Here is a 27,928-nt window from a genome sequence, read left to right on the forward strand (position 1 = left end):
TCGAATGCTCGGTATCAAATCCCCGCGCCGTATCCGGCAAACCGATAGTAAAACCGAGCCGAATCGTCAAGTCGGTCTCAAAACGTCACGGCTGCCGGATCTAGCTGGACCCTCGGCTACCCCTGTTCTGAACCGAGACGACCCATTCGGGTGTAAAGCGCGTCGGTTTTACCCCGCGGCCCCAACCTTAGGGCAGACTTTTCTCTTTTTCCCCAAAGACCACTCCCCCATCATGCGGTTGTGAATATCTCCCTGCCCCCTCTGCACCTCATCATGACTGCTTCGGTAGACGTGCGTGACATGACCTCCCTTAAATACAAGATCACGATGGGACATATGCGCTGAATATACCATGCCTCCTGACACATTCATAACGGTGATGGGACTTCCGTCACGTCTGCGATACGACGTAACACTCTCAATGTATATAAAAGGTTAGCTCTACGCGCGGGGAGAGGTATGTCATCACACAAACTCTCTCTTTTCGCTCTCAATCTCCTATTTTCTCCACCAGCTAACTTAAGCATCGGAGTGGTCGCGCCGGGGAAACCCCTGGCCTTCCTACTCACGTTTCTTGTGCTCACAGGATCTAGAAGCTCCCTACCTTCTCCCTCGCCCAAGCTCGCCCAAGTGAGGTGCTGAAGCAGCTGCGCACCCAGAAGCGGATCTAAACAGGAACAAAGGCAATATAAATTAATTTTGGCTAGAATGCCATGATAAATTCATAGAGGTTGAAATGACATTAATATAAAATCATATTGTATTTAGGTCTCCTAAATGATTAATGGTCAAAATGATAAAATAAGATGACCATTAAATTAAATTAGTGATTCTCTTCCTTCTTCCTTGATAATTCTGACTATTGAAAAAGTATTAATTTTTTTTTTTAATTTATAGAGTCATGGTATATATGCCCTTTGAAAATTTTGATAATAATAGTTAAGTCTATTTGTTAAAGTAAAATACTAAATTATATTATAGGTTCTATTAAATTTAAAAAATAATAATTTAGATATGTGCATAAATTCACTTTAAAATTTATAAGCAAATAAAGAGATTCTTTGGCACCATCAATCAAATATTCACACACATACTAAGAATACTCAAATAATTTAGATTTGTGATGTTCAGTTGTCTATCAAGATCTCTTTGCACTTTCAATTTATTTTGATGGTAGATAAAAATTTTATATATCTTTTTATTTTCTAACTAGGATGGTTTGATCTAGAGAAGTGAGTCAAATCATTTTCACCCCCACCATTCGACTAGTCCACCGGAAACTCAATTGGTCGAGGGTTGAAACAGAACATGCAGTGTCCTCTCTCCACAAGTGGGTGACCTAGCATGCCACCTCAGAGAGACCACACATGTTGGGGCCCACGCCCTTTCAATGGCACCATGTTGTGTGTTTGGCCCATCCCCAGTACTAATCTTCTAGTGCATTGTCATATCTGACTGCTACAGCTTTGTTGGGTTCATGTCTCCCTTTCTAGGCTGTCGACTCGAAGCCTAACGAGCTCATTGGGCACGCAATGGCTGAATCAGGATCAGCAAAAGCTTAACCGCGACAGAGAAAGCTCAACTTGGAAACAAGCACATGCATTTCTTCTTCATCAGTAAATGGACAAGGGAACAAAGGAAACAATACACCTAAAAGCTTCGATAAAGGTAGCAGTGGTTATGATAACAAAAGCTTTAAACATGTGGTCGACCCAATGTTACAGAAGAGCAAGTATATACATCCAGACTGCCTGCAGTGTTTAGTATGAAGTTCATGCAGGATAACATTAAAAAAAAAAGGAAGAGAGGCTTGTAGTGGATGAGATTATATATCCATTGTTTGGATGGATGAAGCCCCATAAGTGAGAAGAACTAACAGCTTCAATAATCTTTTGTATTTTGAGTGAGTTTTATATTGGAGACAGAGGCACAGAGCATCCCGTCAGTATTTATAATTTGCCCAAGCTGTCCGTGTCAGGATAGCAAGAACGATCCATCGACGTTGTAATTCAATAAGATGCAAGTTGAGATTTGTGGTCAAACATGACCTTTCTTTGCTTGGAAGTTGGAAGTGCAAGTAGTAGGCAAAGTTTGGGCTGAGGAAGAAGAAGAATAAGAAGTTGTTGTTCCCTTGCAATCATGGACACAGGCAGGCATGGACAGTCTTCAAGTCTGGACTCTGAAATGGATGACAGAGGGGATGAGCATGATTGCAGCTAGTAGCCAATGCAGGGTCCAAGGCTGGGATTTGAACATTGTGAATTTATTATATATATATATATATATATAAGAATATATTCCTTATCAAGCATATTCTGATATAGTGAGATAGACCTAATGTTATGATTATCTCTTATGTCATATTAGCTTCTTCTAAATCTCTCATATCAGAATTATTAGACAAGATGGATTAAGTTTTGTTAATTTTTTGTTTCTCCAAGACTGAAAGCCTTTGTGCTGGAAAATCTTTACTTTCTGGAGTTAATGAATTAGGGTTACAGAAATTGTAGTCTTGCAACGCTTTAATGTTTCAAGATTGAACAATTGAAATCAGAAACAGAAACAGATAAAGATGAACAGCTGATGGTTTGAGCATTCGGAATCATCCATACACACCTTGACAAAGAAGAGAGAATGAAAAATAAAAAAATAAATGAATTGAATAAAATGATAAAGGAAAAATTAAACTGATTCCTAAAGAATGGCATTTCTTGAAATGTTCTTGGGTTGTGGATTATGTTGGGCCATAACAGGCCTTGCAACCATGCATTTGTTCCAAATCTGCAAAAATTCATCTATATATTGTTTTCTACCGTATACATATTTTTTGAATTATAGATAATGCGATGATCATCATCCTCTAAAATTACTCCATTATAAAAGGTAAATTCGCTACCTCAACGGCTCTTTTAAACCAACTTCATGGATAGGAAGGGAGGTTAATTCAGGTACACGAAGGAGCGTCGTTAAGTAGTCAAAAAAAAAATTGATAGGACCTCTCTAAGCCTAAGCCCATTGAGAAAAAATGTAGTGCCGTCATACACATGCCTCTTGAGAATCATTGATGCTTTTGACCTCCCAAGGTATTCAGACGTTAAGAGTAGCGGCATTAGAGAAATTAATGATCATTTGAGGCAATGTCATCATCTCTTGATTTATAGAAAACTAACCTTTCGCTTGCTATGGCACTTGTTTCTTTCCTAGCATTTCACTTTCATTCTTGTCCTTTCGCTTATCCATATCATGTATGAATAAAAACAGTGACAAGACTAGACAAGTATTTTGCTCGAAAAGTCAAAAGTTGTTTTCGCATGATGATGGTGTAGCTCACCAACTGGTCAAATTTGAGGGTTTCAAATGGCAAGAGGCTCTTCTTTATCATAGAAACTAGTTCATCTATTTTGTTTCTTATCTAAAAAACTATATACATAGCTATATATAATAATTATTATTTTTTGTTTCCTTGTCAAAGATGTCTACCAAATCCCTTTAATTAATAATCTTGATTATGATGCATTTGGTTTGGAATAACATATATAATACAATGGAGAATGACAATATATAATCCATTCACTTAGAATGGCCTAGCTAGTGTATAGGTTGGGCAGATAATTTAATATAATCCAATCAAGAAACGATAATTGCAAATTTTAATTATTGAGTCATCATTTAATATTTAAATAAAAAATAAAACAAGAGCATAGCGGATTAATTTAATTAATTAAACGAGTTCATCGAATTAGATAGTTAAGTCAATTAATTGAGTTGGATCCAATTTAGTTGATCAAAACTAATGGATGACAGTCAAATTCATATATAAAATTAAATAGATCAGATGAATTAATCAATTATTGAATGGATCAATCAAATTAAATTGACTAAACGAATTAAATGAATTGAAATGTCAAACAGTCAAAGTAAAACTAAGTATTAAATGAACTAACAGGTGCAAATATAAAATAAATTGCTTTATTGGTTACACTATTCTATTCTTAATTATTATCTCTTCCATTTCATTCCACTATTTTTAGATAGTTCTAGAAATAAGCATAAATATTAATATTAAGATGAACATGATAAAAAAAACATAATTTAATGATATATTTACTATAATATAAAATGAGTTCAAATTCAACGTTTAAATAAATATTTGATTAACACAATAAATCATGCAATTACCATTTGAGAGTTTAAATAATATTTAATATTTGTTTAATATTTGAAATGTATTTAAATAATCAAGAAACACAAATTAAATATATTAAAAATATTATTCTATTAACTTAATTAATACTATTATAATAAAAGTGTTTATTTAATTATATCAGATACTTGGATCATAAAATTATTCTAAATTTTATATACAAACGATGTGGAACATCCTTCCCACGACCTGTTGGATCATCATTTTGTTAAATTTTATATTAAACTGCTGCACAGAAGTTTCGGAAGCAACTCTGCTATATCCTCTGCTCGATGGACTAATAGATATAGCACTATCCTCGAAGAAACTGATCAGGAAAGACACACCATGCACCTTGCAAGATCCGGAATTGACACTGGGCCATGCATTCACACGCCAACGTAGACCAAATCCGTCGTGCAGAAACAAACAATGCCATTCAAAGGAGTCCACAGGAGTTTTTCATCCTCGTCAAATGTCAATGTTCCTACGCTACTGTTCTGTTTTTGGTTTCTCTTTACTAACTCCGTCAAGGACAACGCTCCTCCCCATTGGAGCTCCTCTGTTTTCAGCTTCCGCGCTTGACCAGGGTCTTTACAGTGCTCCATCGCGTTCCGATTCATCCCCCCTTGCATATATGTTCAACATGAGATAGAGAGAGAGAGAGAGAGGGAGGGAGGAGGGGCAGCAATGGCAGAAGATGGTGGCGAGTCGGAGATAACGTTGGAGCACACTCCCACATGGATTGTCACTCTCGTCTGCACCGTTATTGTCTTCATCTCCTTCGTCTTCGAGCGCCTCCTCCATCGCCTCGGCAAGGTGCAACTTTGAGCCCCTTCTTTGCTCATCCTACGCGCCGGAAGGCGAGCACGCTGATAAAAATCTGATCTTGCAGGTCCTCAAGAGGAAGAACCAGAAACCCTTGTTCGACGCCCTCCAGAAAATCAAAGAAGGTCGGTTATGTTCCTTCCCTTCCGCCAGATTTTATACTGTGCTTCGACGCAATTCCGATAGGGAAGGGTTTTTTTTTGCAGAGTTGATGCTGTTGGGGTTCATCTCGCTGCTGCTGGTGGTGCTCCAGGGGTCAATCCAGCGGATATGCATCTCTGAGAAACTCACACGCCATTTTCGTCCCTGCAAGGGGGAGGCTACTGCAACTTCGACTGCCCACTACGTTGTTAGTTCCTCGGGCGGGATTGTCGGGGGTGCTCGTCGGCTGTTGTCCGGCGGAGGAGATTCGACTTACTGTCGGAATAAGGTGAAGGTCTCTCTTCCAAAGTTTCTTTAAATTTGTAGAAATACTTAGATAAAAGTGAACTAATTCAGATGCAAAAAATTATTGACTAATCAGCAAATCATCTCTGGATGAGGAGATTCTTAACAGTAGTTGTTCATCATTTAGAAGTTGGTCATATGGGGAAAAATGTAATGTTGAATTAACAAGAGAAATGTTGACAGTGAGTAATTAGAATAAAAAAAATGGTTCCTCTCCTCTGGTCTTAGTTGTTGAGATCATTTATGTTGCATGTGGAAGATATTCTAATTGCATTTATCCTATAATTTATTACTTTACTTGCATGTTTATTCTTCTTTTCAGAAATCCAAACCCCTCTTGAACCAATTATGGATTTCCTTTGATGTATTGCGAGGTGATGATGATTAATATCTCTACCTTTCATCTTTATATTATCTTTGTTCACCTCTGTCAACTGATCATATTAGAAGTAATAGAGCACAAGTTCCTCTAGTATTTCTATAGGGCTTTCCTGTAGTTTGCCAGTGTATCCTGCTTGGTGTAATACTCTACTTCGATCTTAATGCACCACGGTAAACCGCACTTAGTTGTGTGAGGTTTTTTTTAAAGAAGTTGTTTTTCCTGTGTGCAAAAAGGGAAGAAAACAAACACTTCTTTAGGATTATTCTTTGAATGCATTACTGAAACATTATTTCTTTCACATTGTTCTCTGTTCAGGGAAAAGTTCCATTACTATCAATCGAGGCAATCCATCAGCTGCATATTTTTATCTTTGTTTTGGCTGTCAGTCATGTAGTACTCAGCCTTATCACTGTTGTTCTAGGAATTGCACAGGTAAAGGCTGATATCGGTTTTAAATTTGTCTCTTGTTTCTTACTTTTCTTCTCAAATACTTATTTTATCCTTAAGAACTCAGATCCGTTTTGATATTTTAGATGCGCACATGGAGAAACTGGGAGGATGCAGCACAGAATTCTGAAGGGAATGGTATGAATAGTGCTCGGGAAGGATTGTTTTTTTTCCTTTTACATTCAATGAACTTTTTTTTTCTGCACATGCAAAATGAAAAAAAAAATTGCTTATCAACATCGATTATTTGGTTATGTGCAGTTCCCCTAAAGATCAGTCATGTGCAACAATTTGAATTCATTAGAAAGCGTTTCAAGGGCTTTGGAAAGGATTCATTCATATCAAGTTGGTTGGTAAGTATGATCTTACTGGCCAGTAAGGAAAACATATTAGGTCTCGTAAGCATTGATTATCATCAAATTAGATTTCTGCTGAGAAGTAAATTTCCCGGGTTTTAACATCATGAATGCTTGGCAATTAGAAATGTTTGATCCTTTAAAAAAGAATACAACAATAACTAGCACATGTACCATAAACTCTAAGAATACTGATAAAAACCAAGAACAAGATTGAAAAATTTTCAATTTTATTATTCATATTATTGGGTAAGATCCTTTATCATTTTACTTATTTTGGCAAAAGCCAAACATACAAGTTTCTATTGAACTGGGAAAATATTGGAGTATGCATTATCTGCTTCTACGAAGAAGGTTTATACTGTTATATATGTTTGAGACAGAATCCAAACACTTCCCTAACTTCTAATTAAAAATGTGCTTATTTCAGCATTCTTTTTTTAAGCAATTCTATGGATCTGTCACCAAAACCGACTATACCACAATGCGATTAGGATTTATCATGGTAAGAAAAGTATCTTTACAGGTCAAAACACATTTCTTTTCTGTGCCTATGTCTTTCTTAAATCTAAATCTCACTTATTGCAGACTCACTGTAAGGGAAATCCTAAATTCAACTTCTACAATTATATGATACGAGTCCTTGAATCTGATTTTAAAAAGGTGGTTGGTATAAGGTATTTACCAATGGAACAAGTGTGCTTGCTTGTTTGGACATTGAAGTCTTAAAGATCACTTCACTTTATTGGACTAAATCATCATTCTCTCTTTGTTATGCAGTTGGTACTTATGGATTTTTGTCATGATATTCTTATTATTGGATATTGCCGGTAAGTTGGACTTAATCTAGATATTTCAAAAACTTTTTCATAGAAAATAAGATGAACCTCTGCGCCTAAATCTGTGATCTTACAGAGGAGATGACAAACAGAAAAGCAGACTGAAAGAGAATTTTATTAATGTAGAACTTGTTAAAACAATAACCCTAAACTCCTTTCAGAGGGTGTACATCCCAAACCTAACTAGAAACACAAACAAAGTGGGTCAAGTCTAAATTAGAAAGTAAAATTGGAATCATATTAAGAACCATTATATTTGCATTCATCATCTCTAAAGTTTAATAAATTTAGGAACGATACAAAATAAATTTTACAATCTTATTGGATTTTCGTTCCAAGTATGAAATGGCATTTGACAACTTGTTATTTTTGTGAAGTTTCAACAAGCAATTGAATCAATAATATTATTCATCTGACTTCTGTTTTAGGATCCATTTGAAATGGAACAAAAGATTATAGCCTTCTTAAAGCTTCCCTTAGAAAAAATGTAAATCCATTAAACCTTTATCAATTCAGATAGAATAATAAACTGTTCTTCAGCATGTACAGCACTTCTCTAGTTGCATGTTAATATTCAGTCTTATATTGCTCATTTTGTTTTCAGGTTGGAACGCATATTTTTGGATATCATTTATACCTCTAATTGTAAGTATACAGTCAGAGCACACCCTCAATGCTTTTGTATCTTATCATTCATCTACAATTTAGATTGATTGTCTAACTGACATTTTGGGAAGAAATCACTAAAATATTGGCTATGTCTTGGTCTTGTTACAGCTTCTACTTGCTGTTGGTACCAAATTAGAACATATTATTACTCAGTTGGCTCATGAAGTTGCTGAGAAACATTCTGCGATAGAAGGTGACTTGGTAGTTACTCCTTCGGACCATCTCTTCTGGTTTCACAGACCAAGAATTGTCATATTCTTGATTCACTTTATCCTATTTCAAAATGCCTTTGAGGTTTCATTTTTCTTCTGGATTTTGGTAAGCAACACAAGTCAATAATTATACATTACGAGTTCAGGTTCAATTTGCTCAGGCTTATGATTCAATATTGTTGATGCAATTTTATTTTCATTCTTATGCACAGAATAAGAAACAGTTGTTCTCTTAGTATGTAATTTGATTTCCCCCCTTCCCTAAACCCTGTCTAAAAGCAAATCGTTGCATCATGGCTTCAGATTTCAATCCGGCTGGTATGATCAATATTGTAGTAGAATCAACTCATTCCTACACGCATTAGGGGTAGGTGGTTAGCCGACCTTGCTAATCTACATTTAGGTCTGAGCCCACCCCTCTGGTTATGACATCTTTACAACAAAATCAGTAGATGAATCATTTTCATTCTTAATTTAAATCAAATGTCAATGAGCTATGAGTCTCCAAATAGTTTGATCGATAAGTTAAGAGGTGTCTAAGATAGGTTAAGTTAGAAAAGCTTTTTTTGACGAAGTAGGAGCCTTTACTTTATACCCGAAAGTTGTCATGCAACCTATCTCTTCTTGGCACAAGTGACTAAGTGAGGAAGCTCAATTCACTATGTTTGCACACATCAACATCACAAATTTCTCACTAGGCATTAGATATTGCTATGCTAGTTAGCCATATTGTTTGACTGATAAAGTTACTAACAATTCTTTTGGTTATTCAGACAACATATGGTTTCGATTCATGCATCATGGGGAAAATAGGCTTTATAATTCCCCGAATCGTGATCAGGTAGATCTATAGTTCATAGAAACAATGACATCTTATCACACTCTTTATCTTATTGATTACTTCTAATTGATTTCCTGCTACTCTCCAGTGTGTTGATCCAGCTTCTCTGCGGCTATAGCACCCTTCCGCTCTACGCCATTGTTACTCAGGTGCGCTTTAACCTCATCTCCTTCATGCTCCTCTATTGCGAAACCCAGTCACTCAACATCAAACTTTCTTTCAAAATTCAGATGGGAAACTCATTCAACAAAGCCATATTCAACGAGAATGTGCAAGTAGGTATTCTCGGTTGGGCTCGAGGAGCAAAGAAGAACAAGAAAGGTACGGTAGTCGACGGAAACAATAAATCTGAAAACTCTGAAGCTATTCTGTTACAGAATGTAGTCGTCCATGATAGTGCTACAGGAAATGAGATTTCTGAAGTATAGATAGGTTTTTGCTTAGTCTACTAAGAGACATACTGGTCGAAATTAATTCTTATTGTTCAATAGATGAGTTCATAGGAAACATAATAAAAATTGCCATCCTGATCCAAAGCAATTTGGGAAGAACAGATATTGCATGCTAAAGTGTAATATTTTGCCACAAAACTATGGTTATGTAGCACATACTATAGCACAGTGGCCAAATGCAAGGTAAAAACAAAGGAAGAAAAACAAAGTAAAAGTGCAACATGATTAATTAAGCAAATTATAGAATTCAGTGTTTAGGCCAGTTGGTGAAAGGCACTTTTCAAGTCGAGTGTCGCGCAAAAGTAGAAACAGCCAAAGAACTACAGCAGAAGTGAGCCCGGAGTCGATTAAAGTCCTCACTGTCAGTACTGTCCTCATTAGTGATATCCACTGATCTCATAAGACTGCCTTGTATCTTTGGGATCGATGAAGTTAATTAAGAGGGCGATGGACCAGAGACGACGTAAGTTAATTAGTGTTAATTATAAGGCAAGGAAGCTGCTAATTAAACGTGTTTCATGCTTACATTGAGCTGCTGTAGCTAGCAGGGTTTCTGCAAATCGTTGATCTCTCATATATTGTTTAACTCATTGAGAACAAATCCTTAATCTCTAGAACGAGCTTTTCTATTAGAATTCCACCGTTAGAATCTAATTCAAGCATTAAAGGGGCATTACTGGATCCCTCCCGTGTCTTCTAATTTGTGTTAATCCATATGGATTCGAGGAGTCATATGCGCTTTCGAATTTACTTAGTAGATGGTTTATATATGGAGTCAAACCGTTCACCTTCAAAATTAATTCAAGATTAATCAGATAGCTGAACATATGCATAAAAATAAATAAATATTAGACATATGTAAAGAATTCAAGCAAGATGACCAGATTAAAAAGGAAAATAAAAAAAAGAAGAACAATAAAACCACACGATTTTATAGTGCATTAGAAAAGCCATCAGGTCACAATAAATTTGAAGCAGTAAAACCATTATATAAATTCAATGTTCAATTCTTATACTAATTTAATTATCAGCTAGCTCTAGAGCTGATATGTATACACAAATTGATACTCTTTCGCTGTCATTTGCCATCCTTAACATCTACACAAATTTTCTAAATATTTTTGCTCCAATAAGAAGATGGTACCGTGATAAACGTGTGTGTTAAGCCATTTAAAATTTTTCTTCTAGAGTTTAGCTAGGGATTGGACTATAAAATTTTTCTTCTAGAGTTTAGCTAGGGATTGGACTATAGTATTAAGCATATAAAAATTTTCAAATTGAAAAAAAATTTAGTTGTTCACGGGGTGTGCCGGATTATTATCCTGCACTTCTTATCCAACACATCCCGTGAACAACTAATTTTTTTTATTTAATACTATAAATTAACCCCTAGCTAAAAGTTAAAAAAATAAATCTTAAACGACTTAATCATAAATTTAAAAAATAAATAAATAATAAAAAAAGTCACTATTTATATTTTGAGCATCCGGAATTCTTTTAAGTACCTTGAATATTCTATTACAGATGAATCATATATATATATATATATATATATATATATATATATATATACCTCATATTATCTTCCACCTTTTATCCTACACAGCTCATGAGCTTTTAATACTATAATTTAATCTCTAAATTCTAAATGACTTAATCGTAAATTTAAAAAATTAATAAAAATAATTTAAAAAATGAGCAACTCACATGCGTGCAGTATATTTTATTATATATATATATATATATACATATATATATAACAAATATTAATGTCTTTAATTTCTTACTTTTAACTCCGGTCTCGTTCGTGTTTTTAATTTCCTGAGAAGTTACGCATAGATCGTTCCGCCATTAATCACCGACCTTTCGGCGCCCGTAATTAATCTCAAGGTCCAAGCATTTTAAATTACGCCATTGACAAATGTATATATCTTGTTAAGACAATCTAATCTGCCTTGTAAGATTGGGCATTGACGACCAAGCTAATTAATTAAGAGGGCGATGGAATTGAACAGATGTGACGTTAGTAATTATATATTAATCACGTGCCGACAAAGCTGTTAAACGTGTGTCATATGCTGTCTGCCACTACATTGAGCCGGTGGTTGACGCATAGATTGTTTAACTTATTGATCGCATGCATGCATGCATGTTTTTCCATTATAAATGTGTCATAAACGTGCTTGTACGAACTGTTTCAGGTCTGTTGCCAAGGTAAATTTCTTTTCCCCCCCTGACACCCCACCCCCTCCCTTCTTCTCTCTCTCTCCCATGTAAATGACAGCATTACCCTTTCTTCTTTGTTTTTAATATATATATATATATGTATTTAATTTATATATATATATATATAACTAAATAAAAATTAAATTATATATATATATAATTTAATTTTTATTTAGTTTTATTTTTAAATTAATTTTATTTATTATTTTTTCATTAATACTTATATATATTTTTATTTTATTTAATTTTTATTTAGTTTTATTTTTAAATTAATTTTATTTATTATTTTTTAAATTTTATTTAATTTTTTTTAGTTTTATTTTTAAATTAATTTTGTTTATTTTTTTTAATTTTATTTAATTTTTTAAATTAACACTCATTTCCGTTTAAATTACCACCTTCAACCCCTTAACACATGTCAAAACCTTCCCTCCTCTTAAATTACCCACCCTTCAACTCTTGACACATGTCAAAACCTCTCCTCCCCTTAAATTACCCACCCTTCAAATCTTGACACATGTCAGAACCTCCCCTCACCTTAAATTACTCACCCTTCAACTCTTGACACATGTTAAAACCTCCCCTCCTCTTAAATTACCCATCATTCAACTCTTGACACATGTCAGAATCCCCTTAAATTACCCACCCTTAAATTACCCACCCTTAAATTACCCAAACTCTTGACACATGTCAGAACCTCCCACCTAAAAATAAAGTATTGATAACAAATAATTAATAAAATTGATTAAAAATAAAACTAAATAAAAATTAAAAAAAATATTGTATCGATGAAAAAAACAATAAATTAAATTAATTAAAAAAATAAAATTAAATAAAATAAAAAATATATAAGTATGAAAGTTATTTTTAAATAAAATTAATTTAAAAAACAAAACTAAATGAAAATTTAAAAAATTAAAAAAATAAAAAAGAAAAGGGGTAGAAGTGTCATTTGATAAGGAAAGAGAAGGAGGTGGGAGGGGGGCTGTCAAATCGGGGAGGGGGGAAAAGCAGCTCTCGTTGCCAAGTTATAAACCACAAGTAGTACTGATCGATCGTCGTTGTGTTTGAGAGAGGAGGAAGGTAGATAGCGAATTATCGATCGTCTTCACTCAAATGGCGACTGACGGCCGCAACGGTACTAATGCAGTCCCAGCTGCTTCTCCTTCTCGGAGGTAATTTTCCAACAAAAAATTATATTTTAAAATTTGATGAAAAAAAAAGGGTCTAAAATCGCATAGAGTACGTGTAGATTGGAAGGCAAGGTAGCTTTCATTACCGGCGGCGCAGCCGGTTCCGGCGAGGCGACCGCACGGCTCTTCGTTCTCCACGGCGCGAAGGTGGTGATCGGCGACGTGCGCGACGAGCTCGGCCGAGCAGTGGCGTCCAGCATTGGCGGCGAGGACGTGATCACGTACGTGCACTGCGACGTGTCCAAGGAGGCAGACGTGGAGCGCGCCGTCGACCTGGCGGTGAGCAGGTACGGCCGCCTCGACGTCGTTTTCAACAACGCCGCCGTGCTCGACGTCTGCCGCGGCTTCGCCGTCGCGGAGGCCGACGACTTCGACCGCGTGATGGCGGTCAACGCTGGGGGCGTCTTCCTGGGCACCAAGCACGGCGCGCGCGCCATGATGGCGGCGGGCGTGCGGGGGAGCATCATCAACAACGGGAGCGTGGCGACGGTGGTGGCCGGCGTGGCGTCGCACGCCTACGTGGCGTCGAAGCACGCGGTGCTGGGGCTGACGCGGAGCGCGGCGGCGGAGCTCGGCCAGCACGGCATCCGCGTCAACTGCGTGTCGCCCTTCGCGTACGCCACGTCGTTGGCCTGCGACTTCATTCAAATGGGCCAGAAACAGATCGAGGAGTTCATCGGCGGAGTCGGCAACCTCAAGGGAGCGGTGCTGAGGGCGGATGACGTGGCGCGCACCGCCGTCTACCTGGCCAGCGACGAGTCTTGCTACGTCAGCGGACAGAACATCATCATCGACGGCGGCTTTACCGCCGTCAGCCACGCCTTTGGCCTCTTCAAGAACTGAGCGATCACTTGGATCCAGCTGGATTTACCTTAAATTAGTAAAAATAATGTCGGTCTGCGCGGATCGGATTTTATAGGTTCGGATATTTATAATCGGTACCTGAAAAAAATATTCGATCACTACCTTTTATAATCAGGTACTGATAAATCTGGCACTGAGTAATATCGGATATCCAATGTCTCTTCTATAAATTCTATAAAATGTGAAATTTGATATCTCAATGGCTTTAAAATTTTGCTATATGTGTGTGTATATATATATATATATATATATTATAAAAATCTATTTACATATACTTTTAATCTGCACGCAGTCGTTTAGTTTTCATATGATTACGAGTTGTCTATTTGAATTTCTTTAAAAGAAGCAGAATTTATATAGTTCTGATTGAGTTAGTTTATTTCATTGCTTTATCAGTAGCTTAGTAGAGTCCTACTGGACCACCACCTCAGTCAGGTTGTATTCTTCGTTCTAGAGAATGAATATGAATTGTGTTGAGAAGAAAGCTACGGCTCAAGATGTTGTGCAAAAGTCGAGGTTGAGAATGTCGTTGCTATTGTTGCTTTAGAGGAAAAGAATGCACCTTCCATAATCTAGTAGATGGATTCAACTTGTTCAATGCATGTTTGCTTCAGGGAAGAAGTATTTATCACATTTGATGTAGTTAGTCTATAAGTTTGAGAGATGATTCAAAGGTTAAGGTATTATGTGTTGACTCAGTGAATCGATATCTACAAGAGGAGCACAACTAGGGACGGAGCCGGAGGATGGCAACGGCCGTCCCCTCCCAAAATTTTAATATAAGAGAGGTAGAAGTATAGAAATGAGGGATGAAGGAGAGAGCGGAGAGCGACGATAAAATCACCTCCCCTTCAACATAAATACATATCTTTCATCCTTTAATATGAAATTTCTAGTGGCATGCCTAAAGACATAAATGCCCTATGTCCGAAATAGATAGATCAACATACCAGGATGACCACTAAAACATGACATGGTGGATAGTGTACCATTAGATGGTAAAAGAGCGAATCTACTAATTATCCATGAGCTGAAAAATCTAAAGGATCTTCCTCTGGTCGATGAGCTTCAATGAAACGAAGAGTTAGGGACGTGAACTGAGGGATTTAGCTTGTGTAGTGTTGGAGGAGATCGAGAGGAACGTGACCAATTTATCTTAGAATACTTGAATGGTATAACTTTATCTTCGACTTACGTGGGAATTTACCCTAGAAAATCCATAAACTCATGCTGCTAAATTACATTAAAAGGAATAATTACCTTAAGCAAAGTTCATGCATGCATCTAAAGTCTCCTTAAGCAAATTATTGGATTGATTCTGGCTGCCACTAAAACACTTGAAACGTAGAGGCGTATCTCGTCCATATTTCTGTTTTGTAGTATATAAAAATACTTACCATGTCCATTTGACTCCCAACTAGAAAATCCCAGTTTCAACTTGCTCACTCTGCTGCTTTCCCTTTGTGCCCGTTCCTCCTCTCCCCAACGGAAGCACCACTATTTCCCATCTCCAGCAGGTAGCAGATCATCGAATCCACATCGTCGCCAAAGATGCTATATGCTTCCATCGCCTGCATATATCCGAAGCCCATTGACAGGACCATCTGCATGCTGCTGGTGAGGATAATCTCTGGCAGCAGTGCCTTCTCATCCTCTCCCTCTAATATAGATTGCGATGACCCTGTTTCTGCAAAACGATCATAGTCTTTCCTTCATCTATAGACGAAAAAAGGACTGCGAGGAATGGTTGCTAGAAATCAAGGGGCATACTTGCCACAGAAGATGATGGTTCTGCACTGGATGTGGAAGACTCTATAGAGAAAGGATACTGTTTCAACTTCTCCTTAGCCAAATACTCGGCCCGTGAAGCCTCCATCACCATCCTCTCAATTTCCTTCTCTGTTAGTTCCAGATCAGAGTAGAAACGCCCCTCAGCTAAAAGTGCCTGAAAGAATATGAGCCTGAGTCTAACAAAGTGCAAAAAATGACTTAAATGGATTTAGTTAACAGATTGTTACCAAGATTTGAGGCGTTTAGTTAGGTGATTCAGCAGCTATAGTTATGCATTAAATATCAAGATTTATGACATTAAATTGACTAGTCAAAGGAATTAAATTACATCTAGTGTGAAAAGGCTTCCTACCAAATGTATCTAGCTTGTCATTAAAACAACTTAGCATTTTCAAATACTAAATTTCCACACTAACAAGTATACGGAGAGAACAGTTTGATATGCATGAATTAAGTGTCTGGGATGCTTTCTCAGCACTTAACGTTGTATTCATTACAATAACTAAAAGGTGTTTACACAAACTTTATTTAAGCCCAAAAAAAGGATTCTGCCCTTGACCCACTAACACCAACTAGACAACAAGTGGGAATTCATGTCATCAAAACATTCAAGTATTATTATGGCTCTTATGATTCACAATACTTGACCTAATTTGTGATTTACAAGACAGAACAGCTAATGAAAAATAACCATAATTAAGTTCAATAGATGATAATCAAAGAATCTAGAACATTACACAATGGAAATCTCTGCCCCAGAAATTAAACTGTACTTACATTATCAAGTTGCTGGTCTTGCTGTGCTTTAATGGCAATCTTCACCTGGTCCTTATCTATGTTTCTCTACAAAGAAAGGAGATCAATTAGGGGAAGAATGTAATAGAAACAAATCCAGTTAGTTGGTCACTATTAGACATGATGCCACTGACATATTATCTAGATGCAAGTACAGTGAGAAACTAGCAGCAATAGTCCAAAATAATTTAAAAGGACATTACAGCTGAACATGGAGTAAAGTATAACCTTTTACTCCTCACTTATCATAATGAATGCAAAACTGTGAGGCTTACAGACTTCAGAGAATAAATTGTTATGAAACTGCAGACGATCGCAAAAAGAACTTACCCCTCGAAGAGTACTGAATCCAAGACCTGCACCCACTGTCATCCTACGTGGATCAACCAGTGAGTTATAATGGTTTCCATGATGGTAACTTAACCGAATTGGAGGGACATCAGTGACATAGCTCCCTTGAAAGATGTTAATAGGTTCTGCACATAAAACATAGGAATTACAAAAAATTTACTGTCAATCGGAACATTGTAAAACTATCAACAAATGAGGACATACCAGTGCTATAGGAGTATATATGTATAGGACGGTTGTACATTTCTGCAAATGCCTGAATCTCAATGTTGTTTCCATAGACCTAAAGCAAGCAAGGAATAATATACATTTATACCATTAGAAAATAATTTGTATGGCCCAAAGACTCATTAAAGTTGAATCAAATTACTAGTGATATATCATATAAAAAGAGAAGATGAGTAAAGAAGCTAATCTAAATTTCTTCATAACCAGAGCCCATTTGAACATGACTTTCGTGATCATTGGGTACTATTATAGGGTATAATTGGATAACCAACAAAATATTAACTAAAAAACCTCATAATATGTGAAATAACTTCTGCATCATTTTACTGGTGTAACTTGTGAAGCACTGAAGTTTAGCTCTAAATATAGATGCATAGATAAAGCCTGCAGACAGCTAAAGCCCAAAAGGCATAAAATCATGTATATCACAGGATACATGGTTGATTTGTTTTACAGAAAACATGACAAATTGCATTGCAGCATTTACACCAAATGCTAAAACATAATATGGGCTACAAGCTTGCAACAAATAGCAAGGGATTGACATTGCTATAATGGTAAGAGTAAAAATAAAGAAAATCATGCAAGCAATGATCAAAATGGTGAGAGGGTGCACAAAATACCTTGTCTCTCCTTTTCCTCTTGCAGTATGAAGTGAAACCTTCAATTACAAACTGAGAAAAATGATCCCGTTCCTTTTCCTGACAAAAAAATGGAGGCATTATAAGGAGTCTAGGCTAGCACCACTAAAAGAACCCATTTTTTGACAATATAGTTTATGTTTCAGATGCTATTTGTGTGAATAAAATACTCCTCCGTTATATGCTTCAGTTTCAAAGTGTTAAACTTGTAATTGTTTAAGAAATGGATTGCTTCCTACAAAGTCCAACACCTCGATTCATAAAGTATCGAGAGCCATAATTCAGTAATATAAATTTTTCCTTTCGGCCTAAAGGGCACACGATGATCACAAAAGATACTTCAAGAACCACTCATTCAGTCATTCATTTTTTAATCCTAATAACTATGTCTTTATCAATATCCCATAATTATTGAATAATAGATATCATATATTTAAACTCTGACTTATAGAAAATTTATTTTTCATCAATCCTGACTATTTATGTGATTATTTATTTTTTTTCTCATATCAATTGTAGTAAATTATTTGTTCCTTCATTCTGCATCATATTGTATAACTAGATATCGTGTACAAGTTATGCATATAGCAATCAGTTGTATAGCATCAGTGATCAAAAAATGCAGCAATGCTACTATTCAAAAAAATGATCTTTTGGTTTTTTTGGCTAGAATCATGATGCATACCATGTAATCAACACACATTTGCCTTGCCATATCATACGCTTCAGCATCACCATAAACTTGGTCTGCAACTGCCCGGAAAAGGCAATTCCCATCCTCCAACATTTTTTTCACTTCAAAACCTTTTGTCCGTCGCATCTCAAGATAAAACAGTCTTTCTCTCTCCTGAAGAGAAAAATGATTCAGCACTTAACGTCAAACATGGGAGGGTCTAAAAAGAAAAACATCATAGTTGATACAATGAAGAAATCACTAATATTAATATTCACTGAATGAAACAAGAGAAGATATCAGTTTGTATAAATAAAAAAAATACAATCCTTAGTTATTGGGCTGGCAAAGAGCCTAATTCTCTAAAGAAGTATTTATAAACTATCAAATTGATGCAATATATACAGTGAACATATCTACATTCCATAGTGCAACATGTAAATAGAAAATTATACCAGAAATGGCTATCTATTATGGTGTTCTTAAGTTATTGAATTCAAGAACTTTTGCACACAAGTGAAGATACAAATTCAAATATGGATTCTAATTAGATTTACATGCGATGAAGGTTCACATAACAGTTTTTGAGAATGAATTGAAAATTCATTATAACTCACTGTTAGATAAGTTGTTGCTTAATAACTTTCAAGGAAAAAACATCACTACTAATTAAGGGGAATCCCCAACAGAAAAACAGGTACTATACAATCGTTATGAGCAGCAGAAAGAACAAGAGCAATTAAGCCATCAAGCTTAACAAATCTCAGAGTAAGCAATAGTAAAATTTATCTTCTTTATATAGGCAAACAACTATCTCAGGTAATTTGCTACATACAGAAATATTATACCCAGTCGCAGTTTGCCATCTTACCATTCAAGTTCAACAGGATTATGACAGAAACAATAGAGAAAGAAAGTAATGATGACAGGACACAATTTACCATTTGAGTTAAATAAAATTGCCAAGACAACGAAGAAAAGAATATTTTTACTTCTTATATTAATTTAAACACTTCATGTTTTTCTTCTCACATAATATCTATAATTGCCTAAAGAAAAAAATAGTAAATTTAATAATCATATTTGGAGATAGACGGCAAGGTCCACATAGCCAACCTAAAATAGTATTTTAGCATAAAGATTATTCTAATAGAATAATATATCCTTGCCTTTCCCAGTCATTTTTTTTATGTCGTATTTCATTTTTTTAATAAGATAAGGATGCTTGAAGCTAGAAAAAGGTCAAACTCACAGCTTAAAATCAAGTAGTTAAGAAAATAAAAATGATTGAAGGCATATAATCTCATAGAAATATAAGATGAGATGAAATTTAGTATCTCTTGCTCAATCTTTAAAGTAAACTAAATGACCAACACTTATTTAAGATGCATTTGTAGGAAATTTGCAAGCATGGTCATTATTTTCCTCTTCACCTAGACAGAGGTAACAGAAAAATATCTCTCTTATTGGCAAATAAATTCCAATTGAGATGAATTCTACCAATTTTCAACAATTGATATATGTCACAAGTTAGATTTCATAAACATAAGCATAAGCCATATGTCTAGAACATTGTTCTAGCTACCTGAATTGTTCCAAACAATATATGAATGCACAATGAACTCAACGAAAAACACTTTATACTTGGTAATTTAACATGAACCTAATCTATGTTGAAGGTATAAAAATATTAGTGAAGAAAGATTTATATTAACATGGACAAAAACTATCATTATCAAGGAATGGATATGGATGAAGCAGCATAGAAAGATAAACTTTTAATTGCCAAAACAGTATTGCAATAAGGTTTCTTGAGAAGAAATAAAAAAGATGTGTCAAGACATTTTTGTTTCAGAATGGATCATACCACATCACCATATGAGGTTGCATAGCCAGGGCCTTGCTCATCTGCACTGTTGTAACCATCCCCTTCACCATATGACATAGGGGAAGAAGGCCGAGAGTTTGATGGTGAGCGTGCTCCAACAACTGGCCAAGGTGTTTGCCTTCTTGAAGAACCAATCCTCACAGAGTTTGACGATCCTAATCCCATTCTCCTGGCGCTCTGATTAGTCAAAAAAGGCTTCAATGGTGGGGCTGGAGGTGGCGGAGGGTAGGAAGCACCTGTAGCAATCTGTGGTGAACCAATTACCAATGAAACTATGCCTGATCGAAGAGCATCTTCTTGACCCAGATGATGCTCACTAGCTTCTCCCCTTGGAGAAGAAGAATCCAGAACATCATTAGTTGAAGACTTGTTTTCTTCAACATATACATTAGCCCCACCCTCAACATTAATTACTTGAGAAGATTCATCTTGCTTCGAGATTTTATCCTCAACGCTCTCCAAATGATCTCCAGAATCTTCTATTGCATTTTGGTCTTCAATAATCTGTTTTTCTGGGTCATCCCTAGACGTGGAGGAAACCTGAGAAGACGGTGGTGTTGAATTTGATGGAGGCCGATTAGAATTTGAGGAAGAACCACGCTGAACGAAGATTCTAGTCATTTTATCTATACAAAGTATCTCGTCAGCTGCTCCTAACTTCCGTCAAACCCTTTCGTACTTGCTCAAAGATCCACTGTCCAAATGATCCCTTTATCGCGTGTTCTGACCTTAGCAGAACCGATCGCGAAACCCCACCCAATTGATTCGTCTTGTCCCAGCACGGTTTCCCCCACGCTGTTAACCAATCTCTGAGTTCCTCTGACAATTCTCATGAGACCAGATTCCTCCGTCTTCTTGCCACAAAGTTCGCCTAGAAAAACGCCCTTACCGGAAGCCTAACCCGCTCGATCAAAGAACCCTCCCTCCCCCCAACAAATCCAGCGGCCCCTCAAGTTCCCTGCCAAAACCCATCTACCATAATCAATTGCTCGAGATGCCAAATTTCCACAGAAAACACTGCAAGCATCAAAATCCTAAGCAAGCAAGATGCATGGAAAGAACATGCACGGAAAACCCTAAAAAAGCTCTGAGAATCCGCCAAAAAAAAGCGACGAAAAGCAACGAACCTGAACAACGATAACGCTTGCCTTGGCCACTTCCGCGAGAATCCCTGATCTCTACGATCGGCCAAGGGAAAAGGATCCGTGGAGGCGCGGTGACTGCTATGGCAGCGAACGAGCCTTCGGAAAAAAGATTCCAATCGCGCGATGGATGGGAAGGGAAATGGGGGAGGGCTCGCGGCTGCCTGTGTTCACCATCTTATATGGCGATGGAGCGACACCGGACCGCAATCGAACTTAAGTTACCCTTTTACCCCCTCATTTTCCTATCAATAATACTTGGTATTTTTGGTAAATACCTAAAATGTTAGGAACAAAATCGTCATTGTGCATTATATTTTTGTTTACCCAAAGTGCCCACGCCAATAGCGGTGAGAAAATGGTGGTGGTGACGTGGATCCGAGTCGGTTTACACTTTGGGCCGAGACGAATTCGGTTCCAGATAAGCGCGTGGCGCTCCGTGATTCGCCGAGCTTGTATCGGCTGTTTTAACTCGGCCAGCAAAACCAATATTGGATAGTTTCGAATTCCGAGATAATATTTTTATTTTACCGAAATATTTTTTTTTAATTATCTTTTCCATTTGACTCTCTATAATTCCGAGTCTGGACTTCACACGTATAACCTTCATTCCTGAGGCAGCGGAGATAATGCAGTCAAACGGATTAATTCGACAGGATAGATTAATCGATTAAAAGTTTTTATCGGAGTATAAAAAAATTTCAATCCAATTTAACTCAAAAAAATTTCGAATTAATCCCTACAATACTAAAAAATCTCACTTCTCTTTTCATTAGAAATAAAAAATATCCCAATAAATTTTTTATGAGTCTTATTCATTTTTTTTAAAAATCATCATCAAATTATAAAATAATTTTATTTTTGTTAATGAGATAAAATTTAATTGTTGTTGCTTGATTAATAGTTAAATGATACACTTTTTAATTAACTAAATCATTTTTATTCTATCGATATCATTTTAGTCGATCAAAATTATTCTACATCTTCTACGAATTTATTTATAGTCAATTAAAAAATTCATTTGATCTAGAGTTTTTTTAAAAAAATAAAATCTTTAGCATAGGTCGTACGACTGGTTTGCTAGGCTAAAAAGTTGCATGGGTCGCTCAGCCCAATTGAATCTCCCAACCATCTTTGATTGATTATTGATAGAAAAAAATAATGGTCATTACTTTTTTTAAAAAATATATTTATTCTGTTTAAAAATTATTCAGATTTCTTTATTGAATAAACAAATAATCACTACTCACAATTTTCCATTGTATCAAATATTAAAAAAATTTTAAAAAATATTTTCCTGAAAAAGTGAGTTTTGATATTCTGCGTGACTCGTGCTGTGCGACACAGTGGATCCATCGTCGTTGCCCGCCGCGCCGTCTGGCCACCGCCGACCCAAGCACGATCGACGCGCCACTCATTGGCACGTCGTTCGGTGTCGGATTCCGACCGGATTGTAATCGAAATCCGGTACAATTTGGCCGGAACGTGATCTGCAGTGGCACGCGTGCATTTCCTGCCAAATCGCGATCGGATTCCAGCCAAATCGCGATCGGATTCCGGTCAAATCGCGGTCGAATTTCGGTCAAATCACGGTCAAAGATCGGTCGAGGAAGGATCGACGTCGCATAGCGGTCCTTCCTCGGTCGGTATCCGATCGCAATTTGATCGGAATCCGACTGTGATTTGGTTGAAACGCAGCGGGCAGTAGCGCACGCGGTCTTCGGTCGCAATTTGATCGGAATCCGACTGTGATTTAGTTGGAAACGCAGCGGGTGCGTGCCATTTCCGACCACATCGCGATTGGATTCCGGCGACAATCCGATCGAAATCCGATGTCGGGCGACGCGCCGATGAGTAGCACGTCGATCATGGTCGGGTCAGCGGTCGGCGTTGGTCGGACGACACGGCGAGGGCGGCCGGTAGCAACGGGGGTCGGGGCAGAACATTGTACATTCCCATATTTGAATGGTTAGATTTGCCACGTGATCGCATGATAGACGGTGGATCGGGTGGCGCTCACAGGCGCACACACGAAATATCAAAATCCCTGAAAAAGTATCCTTTCCCGCCTTGTAACATTTGAATTTGAATGTTGCAGCGTGACCATGATGCCTTTTCTTCTCTGTGTTTAGGTTGCAACGGCTCTTTCTTTCTCTTATTCTGGTCAGCAGAGGAGAGGGCCAAGGACTGGAGGATCCCAACTCCTGCCTTATGTCTTGTCCTCCCTCTTCTTTTACTTTGTTGGATCACGAAGCTACTTTGGTAGAGCAAATAACATTTGCATTTCTCCACTTTATTCATTTGTTTTGCTTTTATACCCACCTCCTCCACCTCGATCAAGAACTACTATTCAATGACTAAATTGTCATAAATCAGTTTCTTAGATGAATAAAATATCAATATTCGCTAAAGGGTTTATTGTCCATCATGCAATGCATTGTGAGGAGCAACACTGCACCGTGAGGAACCTTAATGAGCCAGGAGAGGAAACAACACTGTGAACTGGCTTCTGCTGGTGCCTTAATTCTTCGTTCCACTCGCAGCAAATCCTCTTTGAAACAGAATTAGTGTGGCAAACAAAAATGGCACCTGTATCTCCCTAGTTCACAATCACAAACGGTAGGCCTAAGTAGGATAGAGATGGCTGCTAGTCAAATCGACATAATTAAATGCTTCATTCAATTTCAAAGTCAAAAGACGTAGGACATCAACTCCTTTGCCTTTATGGTCCCTTTATCCAACTCACTCCGTATACTTCTAATTCTTCTTCTTCTTCTTCTTCTTCTTCATCATCATCATCATCTTCTTCTTCAGAATCCTCAAGGACGAAATCGAGAGAGACAGCCAAGAAAGGAAGGAGGAGTCTTCGAGGAACTGTTTGGATTTCCTCGCCGCACCACTTCCCTTCCTTCAATCCAACTGCAACTCCATCCCTCTCTGCAAGCTGGAACAGTGGAGTAGAAATCGCCATGTCCTAAAAATCTGATCTTTTTCGTCCCTGCTTTGAAAAATTTAATCTTTGTGGCACCCGTATTGTCAAAAAACAATCTTTAGTTCTGCTCCTTTTTTTCTGGCTGTTATCCGTCAATTATTACTTGGCCCGCACCAACGCTTCTCAATTTTGCTTGCCGCTTCCGGTAATACTAAGCCATGGCGGAAGTACTCCTGTCCCCTTCCCACTTCCCTTCTTCTCCAAGGCGTCCCCTTTCTTGTGATCCGAATGATGGCTCCAGCGGCCTTTTAAGGCCTTGCAGTGGGATCGAAGAGTGCGAGGAAGAGGAGGAACGACGCAGCAGTGGCGGCGGCTGCGTGATAGAGAGGAAAAGGGGGAGGAGGAAGAGTTGTGGAGGAGGAGGAGGGACAGAGGGAGAGGGGGATGGGGAGGAGGAGGACGAGCAGCAGCAGCAGCAACAGTTGTCGGTGTTGGCGTTGTTCTTGACGGTGTTCCGGAAGTCGCTGCTTGGTTGCAAAACGGAGGGCGCCGGCGGCGAGGACTTCAACTCCATGCAGATTGGGTGGCCCACCGAAGTGCGCCACATTGCCCACGTCACTTTCGACCGCTTCCATGGATTCCTCGGCCTCCCCGTCGAGTTCGAGCCTGAGGTTCCTCGCAGAGCCCCAAGCGCAAGGTCTGAATTTTTTTCTCCATTTTTTACTGAGATTCTTCCTGTCGCTTGTTCCAAAAATTCAACTTTTAGGCAATTTTTTTTTGGGGTTCTCTTCTGAAGAAACGACCAACTAATTCATATAACGATCAACAATGTCACAACAATCAGCACTTGAAACAAAGAAACTGAGTGGGGGAAGGATTTAGGAATTATTGAAAATTCTAATAACTTGAAACAATGCAACTGAAATGAAATATCTGTTTTTTCTTGGGGAAGCATGTTCTTCAAAGATCAGATTTCAGCAGAAGCTTTTCATATCTACTGCCAAGTTGCTGCACAAGATTTAAATACATAACCATCAGTTTCACTTCCCCCTTTGATAGGTCCATACTGGGTTATGGTATTTCTTTTTGTAAACTTTCTTTTTTCAAGATTCTGATCTGTTTGACAGATCAAATCTTTAAATGCAAAGCTTTTTAAGTAAACTTTTGGCGTCGCTTGTTATGAGTACTTTCTATTGGTACTTAAGGTGTTAGTTCATCACCTGATGTTCATCAGAAATTTCTGGTCTTTATCAAATGCCCATTAAAAAACTTGTCTTTCACAGTATGAACTGCATATGATTGACTTCCAACCATTTAGGAAATAGAGAGATCTACATGATTATACGCTTCAATTTAATGCGAGCATAGGTCATCAAGATCTTATATACCACAAATGATTGGCAAATTATCTGATTCTATCAAAACTTAACCAAAGTATTACCACAAAAGGAAAAGAAAGACTTAACCAAAGCAGTCAGCATTAATCAGTTCTTGCCTTCATAGTCAGAATTTGGCAAAACAATCAGACCAGTTTTCTTTGAATTATAACCAATTGCATATGTCCATGTTTGTTCTTACCCTAATGACTGCTTTACAAAACTTGCAACGTTCAAAAGCTTAGTGTAAGGTCCAGAATGGATTAGGGTGTTGATGCAACTACGAGTTTTGCAGTAACATTGGATATTTCAATCAATTACTTTTCTGTTCTACATCCCATTCTACATGGTAATTCATTATTGGAATTCTACTGCAGTGCGACTGTCTTTGGTGTTTCCACAGAATCTATGCAATGCTCATATGATGCTAGAGGCAATAGTGTTCCAACCATCCTTTTACTGATGCAAAGGCGTCTTTATGAGCAAGGCGGCCTTCGGGTATATCTACTGAATTGAAATGCAATTTTTTGTAACAATTTAAGATTCAGATGTGATTTTAATAGAAATGAAACAGGCTGAAGGAATCTTCAGAATTAATGCTGAGAACAGTCAAGAGGAATATGTCAGGGACCAGCTAAATAATGGAGTAGTTCCAGAGAGTGTTGATGTTCACTGTTTGGCAGGTTTAATAAAGGTGTCACCTAAACCTCATCCCTATTGAATCCCTTCCATGTTTCTATACGTTTCATCTTCATCGTTCTCCGATCTATCTTTTCTACTTACTGACATTGATGCTTGCTTATCCATTTTCGAGCTTTGATCTGAAAGGTTGTCCATATATATATATATATATATATATAACATTCAATTTCGAAGAACATGTTGGTCCCTGAGAATTTGGTGGTCTCATCTGATACCAGGTTTTCTTTCTTCAACCCTTCTGCAGGCCTGGTTTAGAGAGCTTCCTACTGGGTTGCTGGACTCACTATCATCTGAGCAGGTGATGCAATGCCAAACTGAGGAAGACTGTGCCCGACTTGTGAGTTTGCTGCCACAGACAGAGGCTGCTCTATTGGATTGGGCTATCAATTTGATGGTCGACGTGGTTCAGGAAGAACAAATAAACAAGATGAATGCACGCAACATTGCCACAGTTTTTGCTCCAAACATGACTCAGGTAATCGATGGCGGTTCTTCTCTGCTTATATTAGAATCATCGATGTTTCTGTAGTATCAAACTTATGTTCTCGATTCCAGATGGCCGATCCTTTGACTGCACTGATGCATGCAGTACAAGTGATGAACTTCCTGAGGATGCTAATCTTGAAGACACTGAAAGAGAGACAAGATCCAACTTTGGATGATGCTTCTCTTTCAAATGCAGATCCATCTGATGAGAATGGTCATACAGGCCCTAAGCTCCATCTCGAGTCTTACAGTAAAGAAGCAACTGAACATACGATCGATGATGCAGCATTCGACACTCCTCGAGTGTCTGAAGATAAAATAACAGAAGATGAGGCAACTGAGGGGATGGCATCGAATGCATCATCTATGTTCAGTCTGAATACGACAACCCTTGATGGTTCATGCTGTGAACAAGAATCATCTGCCAATGGATCTGGCACTGTTCATGCAAATTCGCATGGAAAGAAGGCCAACCGAATCCACAGCCACAGTCACAGGAAAGGAAGAAAGGCAAGAGCTTCCTGGCCGACCGAGAAGTCGAAGGGGACAAGTGCCATTGTCGTGAGTCGCATGAATTCCAAGGTGGAGCGTATAGAGGCATGGAGGTGAAACAGTGGCCGTTTTGCTCGTCTAATATGCATGTAATTTGTGTGTGGATTTGCTATGTGTGCATTATTGGTTAATGTATTTTCTGAATTCACAACCATGATGTCTGATTTTATATCATTATGATGTTATAAGAAATAGTCCATAAAAAATATAATAAAAATATTTAGAATAAATAAATTTTATGTAATTCTTTCAAACATATTAAACTCACACTTATTTGAGAAGAGATCATGACACAAAATAAATTTAAAAGAAAAACGGTTGAATAAATATGTATAAAATATATTGAATAATTTAACAAAGAAATATAAGATAAAATTATAATTTTGCCCTTTCAGTTGAGGAGAAAAGAATATTGTGCTTTCTGTTTCATAA

General features: G+C 37.4%; 4 protein-coding genes across 5 annotated transcripts; 3 read left to right on the forward strand and 1 right to left on the reverse strand.

Moving 5' to 3' along the window:
- Window positions 1-4,821: 4,821 nt before the first annotated feature.
- Window positions 4,822-9,740, forward strand: LOC141823950 (MLO-like protein 1). The gene is made up of 14 exons (XM_074711159.1): window positions 4,822-5,002; window positions 5,079-5,136; window positions 5,218-5,441; window positions 6,156-6,272; window positions 6,374-6,425; window positions 6,549-6,640; window positions 7,074-7,148; window positions 7,232-7,320; window positions 7,424-7,473; window positions 8,087-8,127; window positions 8,260-8,469; window positions 9,137-9,204; window positions 9,293-9,353; window positions 9,435-9,740. The coding sequence occupies exons 1-14, from the start codon at window positions 4,874-4,876 to the stop codon at window positions 9,630-9,632; spliced, it is 1,464 nt and encodes a 487-aa protein (XP_074567260.1). The 5' UTR covers window positions 4,822-4,873; the 3' UTR covers window positions 9,633-9,740.
- Window positions 9,741-12,915: 3,175 nt separating this feature from the next.
- On the forward strand, window positions 12,916-14,076 carry LOC141825473 (momilactone A synthase-like). Its single transcript, XM_074712857.1, has 2 exons — window positions 12,916-13,057; window positions 13,135-14,076. Exons 1-2 carry the CDS (start codon window positions 12,999-13,001, stop codon window positions 13,916-13,918), a joined length of 843 nt encoding a protein of 280 aa, XP_074568958.1. The 5' UTR covers window positions 12,916-12,998; the 3' UTR covers window positions 13,919-14,076.
- A 1,144-nt stretch (window positions 14,077-15,220) lies between these two features.
- On the reverse strand, window positions 15,221-21,585 carry LOC141824892 (OVARIAN TUMOR DOMAIN-containing deubiquitinating enzyme 6-like). 2 transcript variants are annotated; one of them, XM_074712227.1, is made up of 9 exons: window positions 21,434-21,585; window positions 20,286-21,264; window positions 18,431-18,592; window positions 17,728-17,805; window positions 17,081-17,159; window positions 16,856-17,001; window positions 16,508-16,573; window positions 15,710-15,884; window positions 15,221-15,626 (listed from the first exon to the last, which is right to left on the reverse strand). In XM_074712227.1, exons 2-9 carry the CDS (start codon window positions 20,925-20,927, stop codon window positions 15,382-15,384), a joined length of 1,593 nt encoding a protein of 530 aa, XP_074568328.1. In that variant the 5' UTR covers window positions 20,928-21,264; window positions 21,434-21,585; the 3' UTR covers window positions 15,221-15,381. The 2 variants fall into 2 exon arrangements, with proteins under 2 accessions (XP_074568328.1, XP_074568329.1); XM_074712228.1 differs by having other exon boundaries at window positions 20,286-21,323.
- A 2,827-nt stretch (window positions 21,586-24,412) lies between these two features.
- Window positions 24,413-27,604, forward strand: LOC141823946 (rho GTPase-activating protein 1-like). Its single transcript, XM_074711156.1, has 5 exons — window positions 24,413-25,077; window positions 26,134-26,254; window positions 26,331-26,450; window positions 26,703-26,933; window positions 27,014-27,604. Exons 1-5 carry the CDS (start codon window positions 24,599-24,601, stop codon window positions 27,551-27,553), a joined length of 1,491 nt encoding a protein of 496 aa, XP_074567257.1. The 5' UTR covers window positions 24,413-24,598; the 3' UTR covers window positions 27,554-27,604.
- Window positions 27,605-27,928: the final 324 nt, after the last annotated feature.

Source organism: Curcuma longa, chromosome 3 (assembly GCF_044706935.1).
Source record: "Curcuma longa cultivar G26 ecotype Majalengka, Jawa Barat chromosome 3, ITB_CL_G26_1.1, whole genome shotgun sequence".
NCBI classification, from domain to species: Eukaryota; Viridiplantae; Streptophyta; class Magnoliopsida; order Zingiberales; family Zingiberaceae; genus Curcuma; species Curcuma longa.